Source organism: Oryx dammah, unplaced genomic scaffold (assembly GCF_014754425.2).
Source record: "Oryx dammah isolate SB20612 unplaced genomic scaffold, SCBI_Odam_1.1 HiC_scaffold_29, whole genome shotgun sequence".
In the NCBI taxonomy this organism is placed as follows: domain Eukaryota; kingdom Metazoa; phylum Chordata; class Mammalia; order Artiodactyla; family Bovidae; genus Oryx; species Oryx dammah.
In genome coordinates this window covers 66,871,389-66,898,028 of record NW_024070213.1, presented here as the reverse complement: position 1 = coordinate 66,898,028, position 26,640 = coordinate 66,871,389, and the positions used below count along the sequence as shown (strand labels likewise).

Sequence of the window (26,640 nt, the reverse complement as noted above, 5' to 3'; positions counted from 1 at the left end):
TTCCTTTGGGTATACAGTCATGAATTTGAATATCTGCGTGGATTCGTGGACTCACCAGCGCAGTCAGGATACAACAGTTTCATTGCTACAGATTATTACTCCCTCATTTTATCTCTATATACTTGTACCCTTTCCCCTTCTCCCATAACCCACTGTCTGCACATTTAATGCATATTATCCACTCATGTGACACCAGGCATGTCTCTTTTCTAACATGCTTATAGTCATCTCTTCATATTCTGCTTTGCTATTTTAAGAGCCTGGGAACCATGATATTCTTTTCTTTTTTAATAATAATGACAGTTGTCTCTTATTTATTAATTTATTTTGGTCACACCTTGGGGTGTGCAAGATCTCTGACCAGGGATGGAACCCATGTCCCCTGCCGTGGAAGTGTGGAGTCTTCACCACTGGACCACCAGGGGATTCCCCCATTATAATCTGGTTCCCTGCCACATCCCAGTGTCCAGCTCAAGCCTGACACGTAGGAGAGGAGGGACCAAGACAAGTATAAAAGGAGTGAATCCTTACTCTCGGAGTCCTAGTTTCTTCTTTTCTTTAAATAAGGGAACAGTTGAGAGAAGTTGAGAAATGTGCCCAAGACCACACAGTAGTGAATTCCAGAACCCAGGTTTGATCTTAAAGCCTGTGTTCTTTCTGTGCTAAGACATATCACGACAAGGAGGATTTGTATGTTTGTGTTAACTCATTTGGAAGTGAGGATATTTAAATACTTTTAAAATACCCATGGTGTGTTGGTGTGTAGACATCAGTGACAAAGTTACACTTGGACTGTTAGATGATGTGAAATCTGAAACCCAGTTTACTTGCCACATAAACTCAAAACGTTATCCTCTGTGCTAATGCCCGGGGTCCTTCTAACCACAGGAGGGCTGGATGGTGCCTTTGACTGTGGGCAGCTGAAGCGTGCAGTGGGCTGGGCTGAGGATGTTGAATGCAGCTGTGCCCTTTCTTTCCCTGCTTTGGTACCTTTGCTGGAACCAAGCAGGTGGAGAACACAGCTCTCCAACTCCCCATGCACATTCCTTACCCTTTAGTCCCTGGTACAAAGGAAAAGGCAATAGCGGATTATACCTCTCAACAGGGCACAGGAGCTGAAGAAAGTCTATGGGTTTTAATAGCTCAGCTCTCCAGTAAGAGGAATCTGGTAGGTTAGTTTTTTTGTTTTTTTTTTAATTTTCCTTTTTTTTTTTTTAAGATTAAATACCTGAGCTTAGAATTTTGTGTATGTTTCAAACTGGTCCCATAAGGACTATAAGGCCTGGCAAATCAAGTACAGCCAGAGAAGGCAGTGTCCCATCCCTTTGGTTTTTCAACATGGAGCACCTTTCATATGCTAAAGGCCCTGGATCTAGGTTGCTTATTTGCAGCACACACCTAGCCCCAGAGAGCTGAGAGGTCATAAAGTTAAGTAAGTCAACTCTGATCCTAAAGTAGATTAGGTTTATTCTGTTGGTTTTACCAGTAGGAAGTATCTTACATAAAATTCTTATTTCTTAAACTGCTATGTTGCTTTAAAAAAAAAAAAGACAAATGAAAAACTCCACTTTCTCCCTTCCTTTCTTTGTATATTTAGTCATTATTAAGCATCTGTTCTATACCAGGCACCCCCTGGAATGCCATAGTGAATGAGATACATGTGAGTCTCTTGAGGACGCTGATACAGACACGTCAGGCAATTCCACATCAGTGGGATAAACCCTTCCGTAGGGGATGTACAGAGACTGCGGTAGTCCAGGTGGGCTTGGTGGGAAGGAGGTGCTTCCACTGAAAGCAGAAGGATTAATCGTTCTCCAAGCAGATGGCAAAAGATGAGTGTTTTAGGGCAGAATAAAAACATGACATTTATGGTCCTAGTGGTGACAAGGGAATTAGAGAAGGGACAAGAGTATTCACAATCACTGGCAAGGAGCAAGAGAGGAGTGGCAGCCAGATTATGCAGGGCCAATTGGCTGTGTGAGCATCCAGAAGACCAAAAGGTATTTTAAGGGCAGTAGGGAGTCACTGAAGATTCTCTGCAGTGAGGGAATGCAGGTGTATTTGCAATGACATCACAGGTTGGAGATGCTTTGCAAAGTCCTGTGCTCCTATAACTCGGGACTTTTCAAGTCTCTCCCGTAGATTCACAGCTCCACCCCACCCAGACCCCTGATGTCGATGTGGTGCCTCAGTGCTGATGTGATGTTGAGGTGTTCATTCCTCAAGGTTCTCAGGTCTGATTGTGTCTCACACCATGCACTCTTACCGACAGCAACCAATGGCATCGTTCTGAGTAAAGAGGTTGAGGGAGAAGGTGTTTCAGAGTAAATGTGTGGCATATCCTGTTTGATCATGCTTCTTTCAAAAGTAGGTTTTAGATTCCACATATATGTGTTAATATGTGATATTTGTTTTCTCTTTCTGACTTACTTTACTGTGTAGGGCAGACTCTAGGTCCATCCACATCTCAAATGACCTACTTGTGTTCCTTTTTAAGGCTGAGTAATATTCCATTGTATATATGTATCCCATCTTCTTTATCCATTCCTCTGTCAGTGGAGTCTAGGTTGCTTCCGTGTCCTGGCTGTTGTAAATAGTGCTGCAGTGAACATTGGGGTGCATGTGTCCTTTTGAATTAGGGTTTTCTCAGTGTTTGCCCAGCAGCTGGATTGCTGGGTCCTATGACCGTTCTGTGTTTAGTTTTCTAAGGAACCTTCATACTATTCTCCATAGTGGCTGTATCAATTTACATTTCTACCAACAGTGCAAGAGGGTTCCCTTTCCTCCACACCCTCTCCAACATTTATGTGGAATCTAGAAAAATGGTACAGATGAACCTATTTGCAAGGTAGGAATAGAGACGCAGACATAGAGAACGAACGTGTGGACATGGTGGGGAAGGGGAGGGTGGCACCAACTCGGAGATTAGGGTTGACCTGTATCCCCTGGAGAAGGCAGTGGCACCCACTCCAGTGTTCTTGCCTGGAAAGTCCCGTGGATGGAGGAGCCTGGCAGGCTACAGTCCATGGGGTCGCAGAGTCAGACATGACTGAGCACCTTCACTTCTTCTATGTACACTGCCATGTGTAAAACAGATAGCTAGTGGGGAGCTGCTGAATAGCACAGGGAGCTCAGCTCAGTGCTCTGTGATGACCTAGATGAGTGGGATGGCAAGGGGCAGTGGGGAAGTCCAAGAGAGAAAGGATATATGTACACATACAGCTGATTCACTTCATTGTACAGCAGAAACTAACATTGTAAAGCAATTACACTCCGATTTTTTTTAAAAGTGGGTTTATACACACACACACAACACCCGCCCCCCACCTCTTCGGAGAAGGCAATGGCACCCCACTGCAGTACTCTTGCCTGGAAAATCCCATGGATGGAGGAGCCTGGTAGGCTGCAGTCCATGGGGTTGCGAAGAGTCGGACACGACTGAGCCACTTCACTTTCACTTTTCACTTTCATGCATTGGAGAAGGAAATGGCAACGCACTCCAGTGTTCTTGCCTGGAGAATCCCAGGGATGGGGGAGCCTGGTGGGCTGCCGTCTATGGGGTTGCACAGAGTCGGACACTACTGAAGCGACTTAGCAGCAGCAGCAGCAGCAGCATACGCTTCCTTTCACCTGCATTGCTTATTAGCTGCTCCCTTTTTCCAAAATATTCTTTCCTTCAATCCAGAATTGCTCAAGCAGGTGGACAGTCACAGGCAATATAGTGAATGCTGCAGGGGTAGGTGCACAGAGCAGTGGGAACTTGTAGGAAGAGGTGACAGTTAAATTGAGTACCAAAAAGGTTGGGGGAACCAGATGGGGAGGGGCAATAGTGGTTTGTGATGAGCTGCAAGCACTGTAGTTCTGCATGGGTGGGATTTGAAGGAAGAGATGGAAGGTAGAGAGAGAATCAGAGGCTGGATCAGGGACTGCAAATCAGGGTGTCATAGCCTGGAGTCAGCCTGCAGGGCAGGTTGTTTGGCTGGTATAAGACATTAATCAGATTGTGTATTTTAGAAAAACTCAGGTTGCAGAGCCAAGTATCCATCAGGGCAAGCTTTCCATCCAGGGCCAGGCGGAGCATGGGCTGGGGGTGTTCAGCCTCACGTGGGGGCTGATGGTTTAGAGGTGGACTCTGGTGCCAGCCTCATCACTTAATATGTGGTGACCTGGAGGGGTTGTCCTCTCTGTCCTTTATTTTCCTCCTGTAAAATGGGGGTTGTAACCATACCCCATCCTAGGTTTGTAGTAGGCCTAAATGAGCTAATATTTGTAAAGCATTTGCAATATTGCCTGTTAAATGATGGGGAGGGTGCTCTAACTAGCTGTGTCTGTGCCTTTGTGGTCTTTTAGTCTCTTAATACCTGAGCTGGCACCTGAGTACATGGTGAGAGCCTGCTTTGTGGTTCTCTCCCCATGTAGTATTAATATATCACTCACCATTGAAGTTCCTGCCATGGAAGGACACTGAAGATTTTGAAATCTCTTAATGGGTTTGTTTTTATCTAGTTCAGAGGCTTTCATATTTTTATTTTAAATAGTCAAATTCTTTTGTCCAAAATCTTTTGCAAGACCCTGGTGTTTATAACCGATAAAACCATTCCACTCTGGTTGGTGTAATAGACGAAGAGACGCACCGCTTCAGCACTCACTTACCTTCCTCTCTCCTAAGGCACCTCTTCAGAACCAAGGAACACAGTTTGGACACCACTGGTCTGATCTGTTCAGGGAGATGTAAGTGACTCATCTGAAGTTGTACAGTGAACCAGTGGCAGATTTGGACTACAATGTGGGTCTCCTGATGGCTTACCAATTCTCTTTTCATTAAAGCAGGTGTTCTCAACTGTGGCTGCTCATTAACATCCCCTGGGGAGCTTTTAAAAAGAGAAAAGGTGGGGCCCCACCTTCAGAGACACTGCATAATGGGTGTGGGCTTGGCTCCTGCGTGGGCCAGTGCTGGATTTATTCAACCTGCGCTTTGTCCAGGACCTCCCCAGTGGCTCAGCGATAAAGAATCCGCCTGCAGTGCAGGAGACACAGGAGACTTGGCTTCAATCCATGGGTCAGGAAGATCCACTGGAGCAGGGCATGGCAACCCACTCCAGTATTCTTGCCTGGAGAATCCCATGGACAGAGGAGCCTGGCAGGCTATAGACCATGGGGCTGCAAAGAGTTGGACACGATGAAAGCAACTTAGTGTGCACAAGCATGCACGCTTATTTTGTGGAAAGAAACTTTCTTTGTGGGAAAATTATGTGTTACAAGTTTTGGCTGTGAAAATTATTAATTGCCTTTTAAAAATTTGCTGTACTAGTCTTTAGAGCACCACTATGCAGAGGTGTTCTCAAAAAGAAAATGTTGAGCCCCACGTCAAAGGGCCCCCAACCCAAGCCTCTTCATGACTGTTAAAAATTCCCCAGATATTTTGTCAGCTGGTGGTGGTTTTGGTAGCTGCAGAATGCTCTACCTTGTTGAAGGAAATGGTTGGATTACTTGTCAGAAAAATTTCAGAGTTGCTGATTTAAAATGTCATGGCATTCCATGGCAGTGTGGCTTGTTATCTCACGGAGTTTGATCTTCTTTGGTTCAAATTATGACTCTGGAAACATGAGAAAGTTTGGTGTCGCAGGATCTGTGCCCGGACACTGACATGATGGCTCCTCTCTCATCCCTACGCTGCCCCTGCTGCAGCTTCCTCAGAGACCTTGGCTGGGGTTTCATTGAATCGGGTGTAGGACTGTGTGAGTGGGTTTCACCCAGGTGGCCTTGGGCCCTTTGGGGAATTAGATGCATTGAGCAAGAAATCCTTTCCTTTTGCCACTTTTCCCCAGTCATGGGGATGTGTTAATAATATGGCAACATGTACTTTCCTAATGCAGCAAGTAGCAAGAGCTCGCAATGGGTTGATAATCATTGCACAGGAGTGATGAGCATAAACAATAATTCAAGCTGTGTGGAAGGACAGTACTATTTCTGTTGGTGAGCAAGTCACAGATACTGCTAATACTGCTGTGCTTTGTTGTCTTACATTCATCGTAGAGGGAGGGGTCCATTTACAGAGGTGTGTGAAAATAAAGATGGATTCATGGACTCCCTGAAGTCTTTCCACAGATGCCCTGAATTAAGAACCATTTCCTGGGGGTCCGGGCTTGTTCTAAGTGGATATCCACTTCTACCTACTGCAGATTCTTTTCTGTGCTTGTGCCTTAGTTACGTGTGCGCCTCCATTCTGCCATGCTGCCGCAAGTCCCAGGACACTACATGTACACCCATCCTTCTTCACGTGCCCAGCTCTTGTTGCAGAATCTCAAAACAGTGACTCATTGAAATGTCTTGAAACCCATGTGTCAGCTTGTCCAGGGCCTGTGCAGCATTTCCTAGCCAGACATCCAGGGCCCAGGCTCCTTCTGACTTCTGCCCTCCCACCCTGGACTGCTTTCCAGGTGGTGCTAGTGGTAAAATGCCTGCTAACGCAGGAGACGTAAGAGACACAGGTTCGATCCCTGGGTCAGGAAGATCCCCTAGAGCAGGAAATGGCAACCCACTCAGTATTCTTGCCTGGAAAATCCCATGGACAGAGGAGCCTGGCTGACTACAGTCCATGGGGTTGCAAAGAGTTGGAAAAGACTGAGCGAAATATATCTGTCTCAACCCTGGGCTGCAGCCTTTAGCCTTTTTGGCAAGAGGTAGTTATGCTACCTCCAGGTGTCATTTCTGTGACTCAGGCAGGAGGAATGGGGGCAGGATAAAGGGTAAAAGACCAGGCCCATTGAGTTGCCTTTTTTGTCGAGAAAACCCTAGCTTTCCTAGAAATTCTAACCAAGATACTTCCTCTTGGAGCTCATTGGCCAAAGTGAGGCCACATGACCATACGGAGCTGCGAAGGGGTCTGAGATGTGAGTATTTTTAGTGGACGTGTTGCTGTCCCAGACAGACTCAGTAGTGAGGAGAAAAAGACAAGAGACCCTAGATGACCATCTCAGAATCAGCCCTATCACCTGAGCCTCCTGTTTGCCATATTACTTCTTGATCCATTCAAGTTCTACTTGTCCTGTCTTCAAGACCCACCTCTCCTCCACTTTTGTAGCCCACACTGGTCTATGCTGCTTAAATGTTGAACTTGAAGAGATAGCAGGGGCATCAGAGTCTTCTAGGGAAGTCCCCCACTCCTCATTTTGGTGAAGAACTGAAGCCCAGAAAATGGCTTATCTAGGATCATGTTGTAATGGTAATGATAACACACGCCCGTACACATGCACACATGCTCGCTTGCTCGCTCCAGGCATGTTACTTAACGTAACTTGTTAGTTACTTACTTGACGTAAATTACCATTTAATCTCCCCAATACTTCTCCTCAGTAAGGTAGCTATCACCTGCCTTTTAGTTACTAGGAAACCACGGCACAGAGATGTTAAGTAACAAGGATGTCCAGCTCCAGAGTGACCCTGCCAGGGTCCAATGCCTGGACTGTCTTCCTCTCCTTCCTGTGCCTCCTTCTCAGCTGATTGATGTTGAAGATGCCACTGAATCCAGATCTTCTAGTCCTTAGGTTGTTGTTTTTGCACTTAATTTTCCTCTGAGTTAGTGTGCTTATTCCTTCATTTAAGGTGCTTCTAGTCATTCTTAAGTGTTTCCTCTTACCTGGATTTAATTGAGTGTATGAAAAGGCAAAAAGATAAGACACTGAAAGATAAACTCCCCAGGTCGGTAGGTGCCCAGTATGCTACTGGAGATCAGTGGAGAAATAACTCCAGAAAGAATGAAGGGATGGAGCCAAAGCAAAAACAACACCCAGTTGTGAATGGGACTGGTGATGGAAGCAGGGTTCGATGCTGTAAAGAACAATATTGCATAGGAACCTGGAATGTTAGGTGCATGAATCAAGGCAAATTGGAAGTGGTCAAACAGGAGATGACAAGAGTGAACATCAACATTCTAGGAATCAGCGAACTGAGATGGACTGGAATGGGTGAATTTAACTCAGATGACCATTATATCTACTACTGTGGGCAGGAATCCCTTAGAAGAAATGGAGCAGCCATCATAGTGAACAAGAGTCAAAAATGCAGTACTTTGAGGCAATCTGAAAAATGACACAATGATCTCTGTTCGTTTCCAAGGCAAACCATTCAGTATCACAGTAATCCAAGTCCCGACCAGTAAAGCTGAAGAAACTGAAGTTGAACAGTTCTATGAAGACCTACAAGATCTTCTAGAACTAACACCCCCCAAAAATGTCCTTTTCATTATAGGGGACTGAAATGCAAAAGTAGGAAGTCAAGAAACACCTGGAGTAAGAGGCAAATTTGGCCTTGGAGTACAGAATGAAGCAGGGCAAAGACTAATACAGTTCTGCCAAGAGAACACGCTGGTCATAGCAAACACCCTCTTCCAACAACACAAGAGAAGACTCTACACATGGACATCACCAGATGGCCAACACCAAAATCAGATTGATTATATTCTTTGCAGCCAAAGATGCAGAAGCTCTATACAGTCAGCAAAAACAAGACTGGGAGCTGACTGTGGCTCAGATCATGACCTCCTTAATGCCAAAGTCAGACTTAAATTGAAGAAAGTGGAGAAAACCACTAGACCATTCAGGTATGACCTAAATCAAATCCCTTATGATTATACATTGGAAATGAGAAATAGATTTAAGGGACTAGATCTGATAGACAGGGTGAACTATGGAAGGAGGTTAGTGACGTTGTACAGGAGACAGGAATCAAGACCATCTCCAAGAAAAAGAAATGCAAAAAAGCAAAATGGCTGTCTGATGAGGCCTTACAAATAGCTGTGAAAAGAAGGGAAGCAAAAAGCAAAGGAGAAAAAGAAAGACATACCCATTTGAATGCAGAGTCCAAAAGAATAGCAAGGAGAGATAAGAAAGCGTTCCTCAGAAATCAATGCAAAGAAATAGAGGAAAACAATAGAATGGGAAAGACTAGAGATCTCTTCAAGAAAATTAGAGATACCAGGGGAACATTTCATGCAAGGATGGGCTCGATAAAGGACAGAAATGGTATGGACCTAACAGAAGCAGAAGATTTTAAGAAGAGGTGGCAAGAATACACAGAAGAACTGTACAAAAAAGATCTTCACGACCCAGATAATCACAATGCTGTGATCACTCACCTAGAGCCAGACATCCTGGAATGTGAAATCAAGTGGGCCTTAGGAGGCATCACTAGGAACAAAGCTAGTGGAGGTGATGGAATTCCAATTGAGCTATTTCAAATCGTGAAAGATGATGCTGTCAAAGTGCTGCACTCAATATGCTAGCAAACTTGGAAAACTCAGCAGTGGCTACAGGACTGGAAAAGGTCAGTTTTCATTCCAATCCTAAAGAAAAGCAATGCCAAAGAATGCTCAAACTACCACACATATGCATTCATCTCACACACTAGTAAAGTAATGCTCAAAATTCTCCAAGCCAGGCTTCAGCAATACATGAACCATGAACTTTCAGATGTTCAAGCTGGTTTTAGAAAAGCAGAGGAACCAGAGATCAAATGGCCAACATCTACTAGATCATCAAAAAAGCAAGAGAGTTCCAGAAAAACATCTATTTCTGCTTTATTGACTATGCCAAAGCCTTTGACTGTGTGGATCACAATAAACTGTGGAAAATTCTGAAAGAAATGGGAATACCAGACCACCTGACCTGCCTCTTGAGAAATCTGTATGCAGGTCAGGAAGCAACAGTTAGAACTGGACATGGACCAACAGACTGGTTCCAAATAGGAAAAGGAGGACATCAAGGCTGTGTATTGTCACCCTCCTTATTTAACTTATATGCAGAGTACATCATGAGAAATGCTGGGCTGGAGGAAGCACAAGCTGGAATCAGAATTGCTGGGAGAAGTATCAGTCACCTCAGATATGCAGATGACACCACCCTTATGGCAGAAAGTGAAGAAGAACTGAAGAGCCTCTTGATGAAAGTGAAAGAGGAGAGTGAAAAAGTTGGCTTAAAGCTCAACATTCAGAAAACTAAGATCATGGCATCTGGTCCCATCACTTCACGGCAAATAGATGGGGAAACAGTGGAAACCGTGCTGACTTTATTTTTCTGGGCTCCAAAATCACTCCAGATGGTGATTGCAGCCTTGAAATTAAAAGATGCTTACTCCTTGGAAGGAAAGTTATGACCAACCTAGATAGCATATTCAAAAGCTGAGACATTACTTTGCTGACAAAGGTCCATCTAGTCAAGGCTTTGGTTTTTCCTGTGGTCATGTATGGATGTGAAAGTTGGACTATAAAGAAAGCTGAGCGCCGAAGAATTGATGCTTTTGAACCGTGGTGTTGGAGAAGACTCTTGTGAGTCCCTCGGACTGCAAGGAGATCCAACCAGTCCACCCTAAAGGAGATCAGCCCTGGGTGTTCATTGGAAGGACTGATGTTGAAGCTGAAACTCCAATACTTTGGCCACCTGATGCGAAAAGCTGACTCATTTGAAAAGACCTTGATGCTGGGAAAGATTGAGGGCAGGAGGAGAAGGGGACAACAGAGGATGAGATGGTTGGATGGCATCACCGACTCAATGGACATGGGTTTGGGTCGACTCTGGGAGTTGGTGATGGACAGGGAGGCCTGGCGTCCTGCGGTTCATTGGGTCGCAAAGAGTCGGACACGACTAAGTGACTGAACTGATGTCCTAACTGGCATTCTCACTTTCACCCTTTCTTCTCTCCTAATCCTCACAGCATTGCTTGAATGATGTTTTAAAACTATAAATCAGTTTTCTAACTCCCACCTCAATCAGTGGTTTTCTGTTACTCTTAAGCTAAAGCCATCACGTGTTCTGGATCCTCTGTGTATCGCAGAGGGACTGCGTGGTCCAGCTGTCCTCTCCAATCTCGTGTCCTCTCCTTCCTTTCCTGCCTTTCTACCCTGTTCAGTCACATGGCCACGGTCAGCCTCCTCTTCCTCATCACACACCTCGACCACAGAGCTTTTGCACCTGCTATTGCTGCCACCTGGCATTCTCTCCTTTCCCCTCCTTACCTTGTGGATTTCCATTGGCTGTTCCATTTGCTTCTGTCCTCAGGAAGCGTCCTCCAATATGCCCCTCTGCAGGCTGGTCTCACAGTGCCAAGAATCTCTCCTTGTCACCCTCATCAGAATCATGACTTTGCACTTATCTGTGTGACTATTTGATCAGTGTCTCTCTCTCCCCTGGATTCTTGAGATCAGACTATGATTGATATCTCTTTCATCTAGTTTTTCATCCCCACTGCCCCACTTTCTGTGCCTGTCACAGAAAGATTGCTCAGTAAATATTTGTTGACCTCCCCCCAAAAATTGTCTCTAAGCATCTAGCACAGAATTGAGTAAAAACAAAGATTTAAAGGGCACAAGTAGAGTAATGGTGTATGTCATTCTACTACATAGCATCTTCCAGCATCATTCTAAGATGGACCCAAAACGGTGGTTACTAGGGACTGGAGGGTAGGGGGATAGGAGAGATGAGTAGTAAATAAGTCCTAAAGATCTAATGCACAGTATAGTGAACACAGACAACAATATTGTATTATAATAATGAAACATGCTAGGAAATTAGAACTTAATTATTCCAACCACAAAGAAGAAATATGTGCCGTGATAGAGATGTTAAGTATTGGCTATGATGCCAACTATATCACAATATATAAATGTATCTAACCAGTTGTACACCTTAAATTCATACAATGTAATAGGGCAACTATATTTCAATTAAAAAAAATAAGATAGACCAAAAGAACTTTATATAATGGTTTCAACGAAAAAAAGGAATTCAGTATTTATTGCTGCAGTGTAGACAAACCTAGTTGTCAGAAGTGGATGTAACATGTACCATAACTGTTTAATCTCAGCGTTTAATATCTTACTACTTTAGATACATCATAATTGAACACCTTTTTTTTTCCCCCTGTAGCTAAGATCTTAGGCATATATGATTCAAACATGGTTTTTAAAAGTGCTCATCTTCAAACAGTCTCGAAATCAACCAGCAGGTACCAGATCCATGGCAGACGAGGGAACATGGGCTGCATGTAGCTTCAGGGTAGGAAGAGGAAGCCAAGATGCTGAGTGACAGCTGGGAAGCCGAGGGAAGTAGGACACGTGAAGAGGAGATCTTAATTGTCTGCATCTTGTGAAGGTTTGACTAGATGGGGTGTTCAAGGGAAAACATGTTCTAAAAATTAAGGATGTAGACCTAGGCAGATGGGGCAATTATCTGAGCATGTAAAAGCCCTATTGGGGGGGAGGAAGCGAGACTCCTACCCTGAAGCATCTGTAAAAAGGGCCTAATTTCCTCTAAAGAGACAAACGTAGAAAACAGACTTATGAACGCAGTGTGGGGGGAGGGGGAAGGAGGGGTGGAAGGGAGGGAGAGAAGGAGAGGGTAGGATGTATGGAGAGACTGACATCGAAATATATACATTACTATATGTAAAGTAGATAGCCAGTGGGAATTTGCTGTGTGACTGAGGAAACTCGAACCAGGGCTCTGTGACAACCTAGCCGAGTGGGATGGGGAGGGAGGGGGCAGGGAGGTTCAAGAGAGAGGGGACATAGGTATGTAGACCTATGGCTGATTCATGTTGATGTTTGGCAGAAACCAGCACAATATTGTAAAGCAATTATCCTTCAATTAAATATAAATAAACTTAATTATAAAAAAATTTTTTTAAAAGACTATGTGTCTAACCTGCTCTGGGGTTGCAGTAGAAGGGAGATGAGAAACTAGCTGTTAAAACTGTTAAGACACTGTTTGTATGTAGTTTTGCCTCTCACTTCTACACATCAGCTTTTTTTTTTAATATTTATTTTTGCTTATTTGACTGTGCCAAGTCTTAGTTGCCACATGAAGGATCTAGTTCCCTGACCAGGGATCAAACTCAGGCCTGCCACCTTGGGAGCAGGGAAGTCCTTACACATCAAATTAAAGTAGATCTCACGCCAGCTGAGAGGGTGATGCCTTGAGATCTTGCCCTTGGTGGACAGGCAGGGAGCAGTTTATCTCCGGAGGGGGGGGGTGTGGGGGCGGGGATAGGGGGATACGGGGATACGGGAGCAGCAGTGATGCGCCTGGGTACACATCCCTGAATGTCTTGCCCTATTTTGCCCTCCCCCCAACCCCCGCCCTCGTTTGCAGACAGACCACGGGTGGGTGCGCTTGCCGCAGAGGGGTCGCCCTCAGCCTGGGGCAGTGGCCGCCGCAGTTCTCACGCTTCCTTGTCGCCGTCTCCCCGCAGGAATCAGAAGGCGTTTCCTGCCACTACTGGTCGCTGTTTGATGGTCACGCGGGGTCCGGGGCGGCCGTGGTGGCGTCCCGCCTGCTGCAGCACCACATCACGGAGCAGCTGCAGGACATCGTGGAGATCCTGAAGAACTCGGCCGTGCTGCCGCCCGCCTGCCTGGGCGAGGAGCCGGACCACACGCCCTCCAGCAGCCGGACTCTGACCCGCGCGGCCTCGCTCCGCGGAGGGGTGGGCGCCCCGGGCTCCCCCAGCACCCCGCCCACGCGCTTCTTCACCGAGAAGAAGATCCCGCACGAGTGCCTGGTTATCGGGGCTCTTGAAAGTGCATTCAAGGAAATGGTGGGTATGCCCCAGGCCTCCTTACCCACATCTTTGTTTCTTTCAAGTCCCCTGGAAGGCACGTCTCTGACCTGCCTATTCCTCTGCATGGTGCCCCCTCCGACTTCTCCCTGGCACAGCAGGGCTTCCATTCTCAAAAGAGTTCTAGCATCCTGTGCTGTTGAAAATGTAAAAGAGGATGAAAGAGGGATAGTGCCGAGGTGATAGGCTTATTAAAGGAATACCTTATTGCTTCTCTCTCTGCCAACTCTTACAATTACCAGCTGGTACCATGGCACTTAATTGAATCTGAGCAAGGGTGCCATCTGTATGACACCTGTGTATGAGTTCCAGGTGTTTGGGGAAACAGAACTTTGAGAAAAGTGCTCAGAAGTACCTTTCCTGTTCAGATCCAGTCTGAGAACATGATTGGCAGTGTGGTTCCATTGCTTAAAGCAAGGAGGGGCCAATACCTAAGAATTATTTGTTTTACGTGTGAATGTGGATTTATTTGTCGGTACATTTAAACGGGAACATGTGTGGTCAAGAGATTCAGCCTCCTACCTGAGAGCACACGGAGCTGCCCTTGCAGTGCCCCTGCTGCCCTTCTGCCCTGTGAGAGGCACACAGGTGGTCTCTTCTGTACCACCCCTTTCCCTCTTGAGCTCACTTTATACAGTGGCACTTATTTGAGTTCCAAAGATTTCCTCTCCTGAGCAACATCCTGCGTGCAGATTCAGTAAGAGATAGGTAAAGATGTTCTAAGGACTGGAGTAGGGTGAGTGGGCGATAATAATGCCCTTAAAACCTGGAGATTAAGAAGTGAGGACAGTGGATGTCCCTGGTGGTCTAGTGGTTAAGATTTCACCTCCCAATGCAGGGAGCGTGGGTTGGATCCCTGGTCAGGGAGCTGAGATCCCACATGCTGCACCCGCCAAAAAGATTGAAACATAAAAACAATGAAAAAAATCAAAACATAGAAACAAAAGGCAATATTTTAACACATTTAATAAAGACTTTAAAAAATGATCCACATCAAAAAATCTTTAAAAGAAAAAAAAACCAGTGACAATGGACTTCCCTGGTGGTCCAGTGGTTAAGACTCTGCTGTTTCACTGCAGAAGGCATGAGTTTGATCCCTGGTCAGGGGAAAACCACAGGCCGTGTAGTGTGGCCCAAAGATAAAAAAAAAAGTAATGACAAGCTCTTAAAGCAAGACCTGCAGAACTGAATGGACGGACTGTATGCATTCCAGGATCTCAGGATGTTAGGTTGAGTGCTAATGAGAGGAGAAGAGTAAATAACATTAAACAGCATCATCTCATCTGATTTGTTTACAAAGCAAAACTTGTTCCTGTATTCATGCCTCTAATTTGCACACTCTCTTCTCTTTAACTCATTTCTTCTTTGATCCCAGCATTTCTCTCCATGTCACATACCCTTTGAGTAGCAGGTAGCTTAAAATGCACCTCCATCTCTGGAGTATTTGGTAGCCTTCAAGTCCAAGAAAAACACCAGGAACCTGGAAAAGATTATTTAGGAAAAAAAGAAGGTAGTAATATTGACTCCTACTCAGGCTTGGTATAAAATCTCTATCAGGGAAGCTCTGATGTGATAGCTGTTTCTAAATGTGATTGCTCAAAAAGCTAAATATTTAGTTGAGGTAAAAATCTGACAATAGACTGTGCCCGTATGGAAGGAAGATTCCTCTTATATATGAAAAACAGAAACAATTTAGGGATTTTTGTTGGTGCTATGGGGTATTTTTTACTTGGAATTGCTGTATTCTCAACTTTATCCACTAGAGGCCGATGTCACATTGAGTCAGGCCTCCACACTGATCTCAGACTGTTTCTGCCAGTTAATGGCTCAGGGTTCCTAGCAACTACTGTTGGAGAGTCTCATTCAAAAAAATACTAAGAACCTCATTCTGGGTCTGTTTGTTTGTTTTTAATTTTTAAAAACTTTTCACTAGCTAATTCACGACCAGAAATTTTTCTTGTACATTTAACTGCCAACACAAAGATCATTTCACTTTCCTGTGTAATTTATTCAATCCATAAATATTTGTTGAAAGCTACCTGTAAGCCAGGTCTCACTGGGAAAAGAGGATTGAAGAAATTAGGCAAAGGTGGGTGTTAAACAGATAAAATATAAATGGGAAGGGCCTCAAGAGGAAAAATGCAGGGTGAGTAGGAATCTGATGAAGAGATGAAGGAAGGGTTCCCTGGAGAAGTCCTCCTGAGGGAGTGGGGACTGGAAGAGAATGGCCCATAGAACCAGGGGCTGGGAGGAATGTTCTGGGCAGAGGAAAGCATATGTGTGAAGCGCCATGTCAGAGAAACAACCCAGATGGGCTGGAAGCAGCAAGCTGACATCCACCGTGGTGGTTGTTTTGTCACTAAATCGTGTCCGACTTTTTGCAAACCTGTGGACTGACTGCAGCACCACCAGGCTTCCCTGTCCTTCACCATCTCCCAGAGTTTGCCCAAACTCATGTCCATTGAGTCAGTGATGCCATCCAACCATCTCGTCCTCTGTCACCCTCTTCTCCTCCTGCCTTCAGTCTTTCCCAGCATCAGGATCTTTTCCAGTGAGTTGGCTCTTTGCATCAAGTGGCCAAAATATTGGAGCTTCAACTTTAGCATCAGTCTTTCCAATGAACATTCAGCATTGATTTCCTTTAGGATTGACTGGTTTGACCTCCTTGTTGTCCAAGGGACTCTCAATAGCACCACAGTTAAGAAGCATCAGTTCTTTGGTACTCACCCTTCCTTATGGTCCAACTCTCATATCCATACATGACTATTGGAAAAACCATAACCTTTACCAGATGGAGCTTTGTTGGCAAAGTGATGTCTCTGCCTTTTAATACACTGTCTAGGTTTTTCATAGCTTTTCTTCCAAGGAGCAAGCGTGTTTTCATTTCATGGCTGCAGTCACCATCTGCAGTGATTTTGGAGCCCAAGAAAATAAAGTCTGTCTCTATAGTTAGATGACAGATTTCAAGAGTAGGGATGCTGTTAGGTGACTTGGAGAGGCCGTCTGTAACCAGCCTGTGGATGACTCACTGCACCACAGAATGAATCTGAGGCTTTATGCCATATCTGTTCTTTTCTAATCCACCCTAACTTGTAGCTTCCTCTTCACACTTAGGTTTTCCCTGGATTGTCTGTCTGGCCCCCAACATGCCAGAGGCCTACCTGGGCTTTGCTCCATGTGTTTGGCCTTATTAAGTGAGAACACTCATTATTCCTTGCTTCTCCTGGTTCTTGGCAGGGTGGCTGAAGTCCCACTTGGCTGGGGACTGAGCCAACAGATGCCTCTTGGCCCAGAATAATTATTAACACTGTCCCCTTTTACTCTCCAAAGTGTCCCTGTCTGGATGATGTTTTTATGTTTACCCTAGTTATAGAGAGATGCTCTAGTTTTCCCTTTGCTTCATCAGGGACTTGAGGAAAAACTACTCCGGTGTCATAGAAATGTGCCTGGCTTAACCATTAAGTAGCCTGGGTTGAGCTGCAGAGCTCACAACACAGAAGTGTATTCTAACTTTAATGTCCTGGAAGGCCACTGCCAACTCATAAAAAAGTATTTTTCCTTTCCTCCTTCCCTCAATATTAGATTTTTGGAGAGAGTGGGTGTTTGAAGGTAAAATTTGTTTTTTAATAATGTGTAGGGCGCTCCTTTGTTGACCTGCTTTTGGTGGTTTCTCCTCAGGCCTTTTCAGGGAGGAGCAGGTTTGGAATTGCCTAGCCATTCTTAATTTTTTTTTTTCCCCCTTCCAACAGCCAGCTAGCTTTCTAGCTTTCCTGTTGCTAGGTTCTCTCTAGGTTTTGCAGGTCTTCTGCCCTTCTGATCTTCTGTAACAGGAAAACTCACTGTTGAATAAGATTCAGTCACTTCAGCTCTCTTGCTTCCTCTTGCACTTTTAATCCCCCCAATTTCCCCATGCCCAGCACCGAAGCCTCCAACTTGCTGTTCTGATGACATCTTTGCAGCCACCCCTCTTGAGATTCAGAATGTAACTTATCTTTAAAGGCCAAGCTTGCCTTTCATTTGAGGTTTTGCTTTATTTATGACAGTTGAGGGAAGTAGAATCCGAAGTCTGTCTTGTCTCCTTTCTCCCCACCTCCCACCGGTTCCCTTCTCAATCACTGATATTTATTTAGCTTATATTTCATAACCAGCATTCTTCTAGACACCAAGGGGATCTAGAAGTGAAAGATTTGATTTTATATCTGGGGGCGTTTGTAGTTGCATTAGATGAACATAGAGATATACAGCATTTCGTTTAATACTCTGTGACATCAAGTGAAAAGTTGATATCTGTCTGAAGGAGAGAATCAGTTAAAAAGATTCAGAAACACCAGGCCAGAATATATAGTATTCACTTCAGAAAATGTAAACTAACAGAACTTGGTGGGGGATGCTGTGGACACGGGGAAATGTTCAGCAAAGTTGTTGTTCAGTCGCTCAGTCGTGTCTGACTCTTTGTGACCCCATGGACTGCAGCCCTCAGGCCTCCCAGTCCATCACTATCTCCTGAAGTTTGCTCAGACTCAGGCCCGTTGAGTCAATGATGCCATCCAACCATCTCAAGGGGAGATGATAAATTTCATCAAATACTGTAAGCTTCTTTGAAGATTTCCTTTCCTCTTTGATCCTGGGGTTGCCTAGCACAGTTCATGGTTTGTGAGAAGGTGACCTCTGACTACAGGCCTCTGATCCATGCTGGCAGAGGTGGGTCTACCCTGCGCTCCCTCCCCATTGTATCTCATCTCGAATCTCTCTTCAGAGTGAGAAGGCTGGTCCTCCTGTGTCCACCATGGAAAATGCACTCTCACTTCCTGAAGGATCAGAACCTTAGGGACTTCTTGACTGACTTCATTTCTGCTTTCCATCACCATTTTATAACAATGCCTACTGCCCCAGCTAAGTTTTGTCACTTATTATGTAGGTGGTGGCCTGATCCAGGATGACAGGTATGAAGAAGATAAGTGTCTTCTTAGTCTTGATGTCAGTGTCCTTCTTTCTTCCACACCCTCCAGAAACAGGGGAGTCAGCATTTCAGACTCATGCAAGAAGTCATTTCCATTGTTGGTATGGTTGCGGGAGACCTCCTGGGAACCAGAAGCAAGGCAGTAGTGATGACCTTTTTACCTACAGGAATTGAATTCTGAACACAAGGAGGAAGATCTCAAAATTCTGTCCTATTTCTTTTTCAGTGTGGCTATAGATTCCTTGCCACAGTGCAGAATTTTTTGGAGGTTTGGTTGTTACTCAGAGAGAAAAAATAGCAATATTTTAACTTGTAAAACTGCCATACATCTTTCTAAAACATGGAGTAAATGGTTGGAAATACCACTCAGCTTGGCTTTGTTCATAAAAAGAACATATGGTGAAAAAGGAGGACAAATGCAGAGTTTATTTATAGTTTATGAACCCTAGTGGTTTTGAGAATTAGAATATTCATGGTAAGTGGACTTCTAGTGGGTTTTGTGTGTGTGTGTGTGTGTGGTGGTGCTGGTGGTAAAGAGCCTGCCTGCCGTTGCAGGAGACATGAGAGACGCAGGTGCGATCCGTGGGTCAGGAAGATCCCCTGGAGGAGGGCATGGCAACCCACTCCATTATTCTTGCCTTGAGAATCCCATGGACAGAGAAGCATGGTGGGCTAAGGTCCATAAGGTCACAAAGAGTCAGACATGACTGAAGGGACAGCACCTGTGTGTTTTTAGGAGTTCCTCTAAGGAATGAGCATGTGATTCCACAAACAGCCAGCAGGTGGCAATATTAGGCAGTGATGTTTTTCTCCTTCCCCAGTGCCTAAGAGATTGGCTCGTCCTCAGAATAAACCGAAATCAGACCCAAATACTGAAACCATGCAGAATCTTATTATTTGTGACTGACACTATTAACACTGTGCTCAGAACCATGTTTTAGCCCAGTTAGGGGGAGCTGCCAGGGTCCTATTGAAACTCCCCAACACGCTCCCTTCTGGTGTTTGATATTGCTTTCCTTTTGCAGTCTAAAATTGGTAGGAAACAAAGGATGATCCTGGAGTTGCATTATCTCTGGGACTTTCAAACCAAATTACAACGATCCTGAGCAGTATATTTTCTTTCTTGCAGTTCTTTCCTGCTGAGTTAGTCTCGTTTCACACACATCTCTTTTTTTCCCCTTCATTGGTCTCATTCTTCCTTGCAACAAAAAGGAGCAAAGCACAATCCCAGTCTTAAAAATTGAATCCATTCTTTGATTTAGAGATGAACCTTACTTAAATGTAATATTCAGATAGCCACAAACCAGGGTAAATCAGTTCTGTTAAGTAGAAAGTAGTCTTGAGAGGGACTCCTGATTGAGCAGATAAATCAGTTATCTTGTTAATTGAATCTTCTGAGTTACTTAAGTTGATCCTTTCAGATCATACTTGAAAAAGAATGATAGTATGTGCTTGTGTTTTGCTGGTAATTTATTCCTGATTTATGCCTGGAGGTTCATGACCGCTAAAATGGGGAAGCTGTTCTTTGTTTAGCGAAAAGCAATGGGCACTTTTTCCATGATTTCCTTGATCTTTTGAGAAAAATACCCGAAGTTCTTGAGGGATACATTTTTATGTGTTTTTTCTCCCACCTAGAGTGTGAGAAGCTTAAGCTGACTGGAAAAGTTGAGAGTTTGAAGAAATTAGGTAGTTAATTCAACAGTAAATACATCTTTATTGACTTCATTTATCATGTTTGATCTGGTAGTAAAAGAACCACTCAGCTAGTCCTTTAATGTTCTGTTCAGTACTAAGATTTTGTGATACATCTTTTTAAAGAGTAGTAGGTGGTATAGGGAAAAAATAAATGTGCTATTTTGGCTTCTAGGGAGGGGAGGGGGAAGCAATTATTTTTAGAATCTGTTCTAGTTACACCCAGTTTTAGAGGAAGTAAAAAAGCATATTTTCATGTCAGTGAATCCTTCAGGGGGGATTAAGTCTGTGGAAATATATTTTTCAAATCCTTGTCACTGTGATCCCAGAGAGTACACATGTAATTAAAGTATGTGCCTGTGAGTCTGAGCACACTCGCATATGTATATTACCACACAAAGCCGGGAAGTGGTGAAAGCATGGGCATCTTAGGAAAGCTTCTTGCATTAAAAAATAGCTAGACTGTGGTCCACTGCTTATGCAGAAGTGTTGCCAGATCTAGCATTCCTTATGCCAGGAGAACCACAGAGGGAAGATAGTGGAAAGTTAGGGAAAGTTGAAAGAAATGATGAAATCAATTAGAAAAAAATACTGACTCACGTTATTAATGTAATAGCAAAGGTTTCACTGGGCAAGCTGACTGGAATGCTTCCCTTAAAATTAAAGGCAAATGTAGCAGATAATGTTAGTGTCAAACACTATCTTGATTTTTTTTCAAACTATGAAATAATAATAATCAGAGTTTCTTGTGATGTAAACCGTGATATGAAAAGCACCTATGATGCAGAATAAACTTGTTTATCTGAATCCTGGAGGAATTGTTTGCTGTGGGCGGCTCTTTCACGTGGACTCTGTATCTTTTGGATGGGAGCAGTGATTTAGTTTCTCAAGCATCATTCACACTCCAGTCCACGTACAAAAATTGTCTTTCATTTAGACTTTAGGTATTCAAACAGATATTGATCCTGGATGTGAAAGGATGATTTCTGTAACCAGAGCAGTTCTTCCCAGTATATTAAAAATAGTTGGTCTGGCTGTGGACTTTATATATCTGTTTCTATATTAATTTGATGAAATATGTATCTATCATAGTATCAACTTTATATTATTTATTTAAGTGCAAATAAATTGAATAAGTCTACTCACAAACTCCTTTTGAGTAGGGTTGTTGGTTCTGTTTTGATGCATTCTTTAGAGGTTCAAACTTCTGACATCGGAATGTTTTCTTTCTCCTCTTTCACTTTCTTATGACTCTTTCCCTGCTAACCTCCGTCGCCTCCTCCTCACCACTCTCCAGCTTCCCACCATTCCTGCTTGGGTTCAGATAGCCATTTGTTCTTGTCAATTGACTGCATTTCATTGGACACATGGGTTCCTGCTTAATTATTATCTCAGTGAGCATTTATTCGCATTGTAAACTTTTCATTTATGAATTGTGGAACACATCTCTCATGTTCAGGCAGAGGTAAAAATTTGGAAACTCAGGCATTTTATAATAGATTTCTTTTTTGCCCATTTAATAGATATTTATTAAATTACCTTCTACTTGGTCCGATATGGGTGTTGAGGGTCTCGCAAAGAGGGAGAAAGATTTCTGCTCTCCATCATGGGATCTAGGCTGTGGGGAACATCCAGATGGTCTGCTAAGCCCCTCACCCACTCCATCTAATTTAATCCTGATGTCAGCCCTTTAAGCTAATTTATACGGAGTTTGTAAATAAGTCCTAAAAATCCAGTATGGTCTCTGAAGGTGGTCTGCATGCTTGACCCATCTGCGGCTCTTGATGCTGTCATTCACTCAGCCCCTAACTTTTCTTCACTTGCTTGTAAACCATCACATCCCATATACACTCATCCTTACCCCTCCCATGGTTCCTCAGCCTTCCCCCCCTGCTCCCCTCAACCCTTTCCTTAGTTCATTCCCAGGATATTAGGTTCTCCCAGGGCCTCTCTTTGTACTTTTCCTTTCCTTAGATTTTGACCAATACTCTGTCCTTAATCTGTTTGCAGAGCTCAGGTTCTTCCCCTGTTTCTGGTTTCTTGCTGGTGATTTATCTAACTGTTATTGCCACCTCTGGCCTCTGGAACAGAGCAGTTGCTGATAAATGCTGGGTTACTGATTTATCTCCCCCCTTTCCATCAGGAGGCTGGCGGCAGCAGCTGAGTTCTAACCCTGGGGGTTCCTGGGAATCACAAAAGGACTCTGACATTCGGTCAGCCCTCAGCACCCTCAGAGTCAGCCAGGGCACTGTTCCCTGCTCTTCTGTGCCCATCCTCCTTCCCCCTCCCTTGCCCTGACAGTAGGTGGCATGACATTGGGAGCTTTGGGCATTGTTTTAGCTAGTGTCCAGTTTATTTTCCTAATTTAACTCACATTTTTTTCTGAAGTCACGGAACCCTGGCTTCTGTTACTGACACGGAATTTCACAAAGCCATCTATCTTGAGGATGATGCCTGTCTGTCGATAGAAGTGTGGTTCTATTTTTATTTTTCTTGGGGATACCTCTTTAAGTGACAGGCAATAAATACTAGGGTTTAGAGGAGGAGAACCTGATTAGAATCCAAACTCCAGCCGGGTAAATGCTGGCAGGTTCTCTGCATCTGAACAGTGAGGTTAATAATATGGCTGTGAGGATGAGATGAGATTCTATTTGTAAAGCAGAGGAGGTGCTCACTGAATGTTTCCTGTAACTGCTCGTGTGTGTCCCTCTTGTGAATCAGTGGCCTTAGGAAGAAGAAGTCAGATGAGGGTTCAGAAGCTTCTTCCTTTGATCAGTAAGATGGGGGTGGACTCCTACTGGAGTTGAGTTGAGGACACAGTCCTTCAAGTCACCTCTTTTATCTGGCTGTAAAGGAAATTATTTCTTGGAGACTTTGGGCTTGAAAGTATTGATCAGATCCAAGCACTCGGTGTTATTAGCCTCTCTAATCTATTTTCCACATGGCAGCTCAAGCCGTCCATACAAAAACTAAATTTTCCATAAGCCACGATATGTATTGAATACGATTGGTTTGATTCTTCTCCTTGTTGTCGGATTATATCTGTTTGCCTTCCCTTGTTCCCTGTCTGTGGTCTGCAGATGGCCTGGGAGGCGACTGTCTGGTGCCAGGGTCCTCTCCAGAAGTGCTCATCAAGTGGTAGAAAAGCCAGTACCAAAGATTTTCCTCTCCCCTCTTTGAAGCACATTCAGATTCTTAGGGCTGCCATCAGGGAGAGAGGCTAAGAAAGCCTTTGATCCTGTACAATCCCACCTGTACAATTCCCGTACGAACCCACCAGGCTCTTCTATCCATGGAATTCTCCAGGCAAGAATAGTAGAGTGGGTAGCCATTCCCTTCTCCAGGGGATCTTCCTGACCCAGGAATAGAACCCACGTCTCCTGCATTGCAGGCAGATTCTTTACCATCTGCGCCACAAGGGAAGCCCTGTACAATCCAGCGCTGACTCTGTTTTCTTCTCTAGGACCTACAAATTGAGCGAGAGAGGAGTTCGTACAATATATCTGGTGGCTGCACAGCACTCATTGTGGTCTGCCTTCTGGGGAAGCTGTACGTGGCCAACGCTGGGGACAGCAGGTAAGCAGATGAGCCTTCTGGGTCTTTCTAAAGTCGAATGCCTCCCTTTAGTTTTCTTATCTTTAAAAAAAAAAAAACGAAATGATTAGAAATAAAGCAGTTCTGTTTGGGATTTGATATTGAGAAAGATAAGCCTTCTACATCTGGATAAAAATATATTTAAGATTTGTCAGGCTGGTATGAAAAAGTGCAGGTTGCCTTCTCCCTTGCCTGTAGCGCGGTATATGTGTACACACAGACACAGACACACACACACAGACACACACACAGACACACACAGACACACACACATAGACACACACACACACGCTTGCGATTAACCTAAACTAGTAGTATCCAATTGTTTTTTGACTTTAGAACCTGATTTTCAATGAAAGCTTAGCAAAGGCATTAATATGTGAGAGTGACGAGGAAGAAGGAGAGAGCTTTACATGAAGTGGGTGTTTGGAAGGAACCCAGGAGGACTTCCTGGCTAGTTCCTCTTTGGCTCAGTGACTTTGCCTTGTCCCTTCCCAGAAGCCCGGGAGTTCCTCCTTTTATGCATGTGCCCTTACAGGCTGCCTTTCCCTCGCCTCGGGGTTCAGCTGAGAGGAGTTTGGGCCAACAGAAGGTGATTTAACCCTTACTGTATCCAGTGTTACCAGCAATAAGATAGACTTATCTTTTTGTTTGGTACTATTAATCTTTAGTTTTGACTGTGCTGGGTGTCTGCTGGGGCGTGGGCTTTTCCCTCGTTGCGCCGAGTTGGGGCTGCTCTCTCGCTGCAGTGTGCGGGCCTCTGCTTGCAGTGGCTTCTCTTGCTGCAGAGCACGGGCTCTACGGCGCGTGGGCTCCAGTCGGTGCAGCTCGCGGGCTCAGAGCTGCTGCTCCATGGCTCTGTGGTACAGGCTCAATGGTTGTGGCACACAGGTTTAGTTCCTCCGAGGCACGTGGGATCTTCCCAGTTCGAGGGTCAAACTCGTCTCTCCTGCACTGGCAGGCTGATTCTTGATCGCTGAGCCACCAGGGAAGCCCTAGACTTGTGTTTCAACCGTCTTTTAAAGAAAAATTTGTGTTTATTAATTTGGCTATACCGGGTCTTAGTTGCAGCCCTCAAACTCTTAGTGCAGCATGTGGTATCTTATTCCCCTGAACAGGGATCATTATCTGGACCCCCTGCATTGGAGACGCGAAGTCTTAGCCACTGGACCACCAGGGGCGTCCCCTAATCTTCTTTTAAATAACTGATAATGTGCTCACTTTAGGTTCAGCAACATCGGTTATTTAGTCTATACTAAATTACAGACCTTGTGAAAAGCCTTCTAATATGTATTACACATGTCCGCCCCCTTAAGTAACAAAATATGTTGGCTTTCTAGTAGGACTTTTTGCTAAAGGCTGACTCCTGATTCTGAAAGCAGTCAAAGGCCTGGACGCTAATCATGAGTCCTGAGAAGATGGGTGATTTCCCTACTCGGGCTGTGGTCTAAGGATGCTATCTTTCCTCCAGCCCCTTCCTCTGGGCCGCTTGCCTCTTCTCAGCTTTGCTGCTTGGTCTGGCTCTCCTTGAGATCAGTCTCCACCCCTCGCCTTCCCTGTTTCCATCAGGTTGTAGGGAAGACAGCCTCCTTCAGGCAATCAAGGAATTCCAGGAGATTACAGGAATTCCAGGAATTCCAGAGCAGGAGAGCCTGAGGGCGTCTCCAGTCACCCTAGTTAAGCATCTTCACCCAGTCTTCCCACTGAAGATTCTGGAGACCAAAGGAGAGTGACCTGCCAAGACCACAGTTTGGAGGATTTGAATATTGATGTTTTTCGAAGATCTGTTTATGTTTAAGGCTTATGTGAGTTTCTTTTCTGCTCCGTAAGATATCTCGGTTTCAATGTAAAATTTTTCCAGGTAAATGGAAGTGAATATAAGATGCCATGTTTTATCTCAAGGCTTCTATTCCCTAAGTGGTCCAAGGAGGAGGTAGACTTCAACTCACGTGGATCAACTGACTTGAAGGAGCGGAAGGGGACCGGCTAGGGGCATTGCAGCTCAGGAAGGCATTGACCCCGCTGGACCTGCAGGGTCCAGGGAAGAAATGCTACAGCGGAGCTGGGAGAGGGGCCGCTGATGAAGGCCCCTGGGCAGGGGCCGCAGGAAAGAGTGGGAGGAAGCCCCTGACTTTCTCCTTCTTCCCATCCGCCTTTCTCCTGCCAGGGCCTCCCGCTGGATGAGCCCAACTGGAAGCCACGTGACAAGGGGCCCAGGGAACTCGGGTCAGAGAGCTTGGTCAGCCAGGGCACAGACACAGGCGGGAACCGCAGCTCCAGGGTGGGGGCGAGTGGAAAATCACCAGTGCATCTCCTGCTCTTCTTTGCCTTCCCCAGGGCTGGAGTATCTTAAAAATAGGAATCCTCATCTCTGGGGCCTTTTAAGATGCACACGAAGGAGCTGGCGCTGAGCCCTTATGCTGTTCTGGATCTTGAGCTTGTTGGAGAGAGACGAGGAGATCAGGGAACGGTTTCTTTCTGTTCTGAGTAAAACTGCACTGATGATTCAGCTTTTGCATTCGTATTCACCGTTTTTTAGTCTGGATTTAGTTCCATGTTGTTAGAAATGAATTTGCCTTCCTGGCCCTTCCAGTGACGCAGGTGCTGGTGACTGAGTGCTGTGTTCCCCTCCCCTCTTCCCAGGGAAGCATCTTTCATCAGCGGACCCCAGACTCGGAAGGTAACCCAGCTTCCACGCCCAGGATAGCTTTATGTTGGATTGTGCTTTTCAGAGAAGCAGGGCCTCCCTAACTCCCTGTTCTCACTTTTGAATGTAGTTTCCT

General features: G+C 44.8%; 1 protein-coding gene across 2 annotated transcripts in view; it reads left to right on the top strand.

Annotated features, from left to right (window-relative positions):
- PPM1H (protein phosphatase, Mg2+/Mn2+ dependent 1H) overlaps positions 1 to 26,640 on the top strand; it is a 294,933-nt gene that overhangs the window by 121,550 nt on the left and 146,743 nt on the right. For both annotated transcript variants that reach the window (XR_005719694.1, XM_040233134.1), the window contains exons 3-4: positions 13,246 to 13,590; positions 23,727 to 23,839. Coding sequence is in view for 1 of the 2 variants with exons in the window: in XM_040233134.1 (XP_040089068.1) it covers positions 13,246 to 13,590; positions 23,727 to 23,839 (458 nt within the window). In the remaining variant the exon portion in view is untranslated. The remainder of the gene's footprint in view (positions 1 to 13,245; positions 13,591 to 23,726; positions 23,840 to 26,640) is intronic.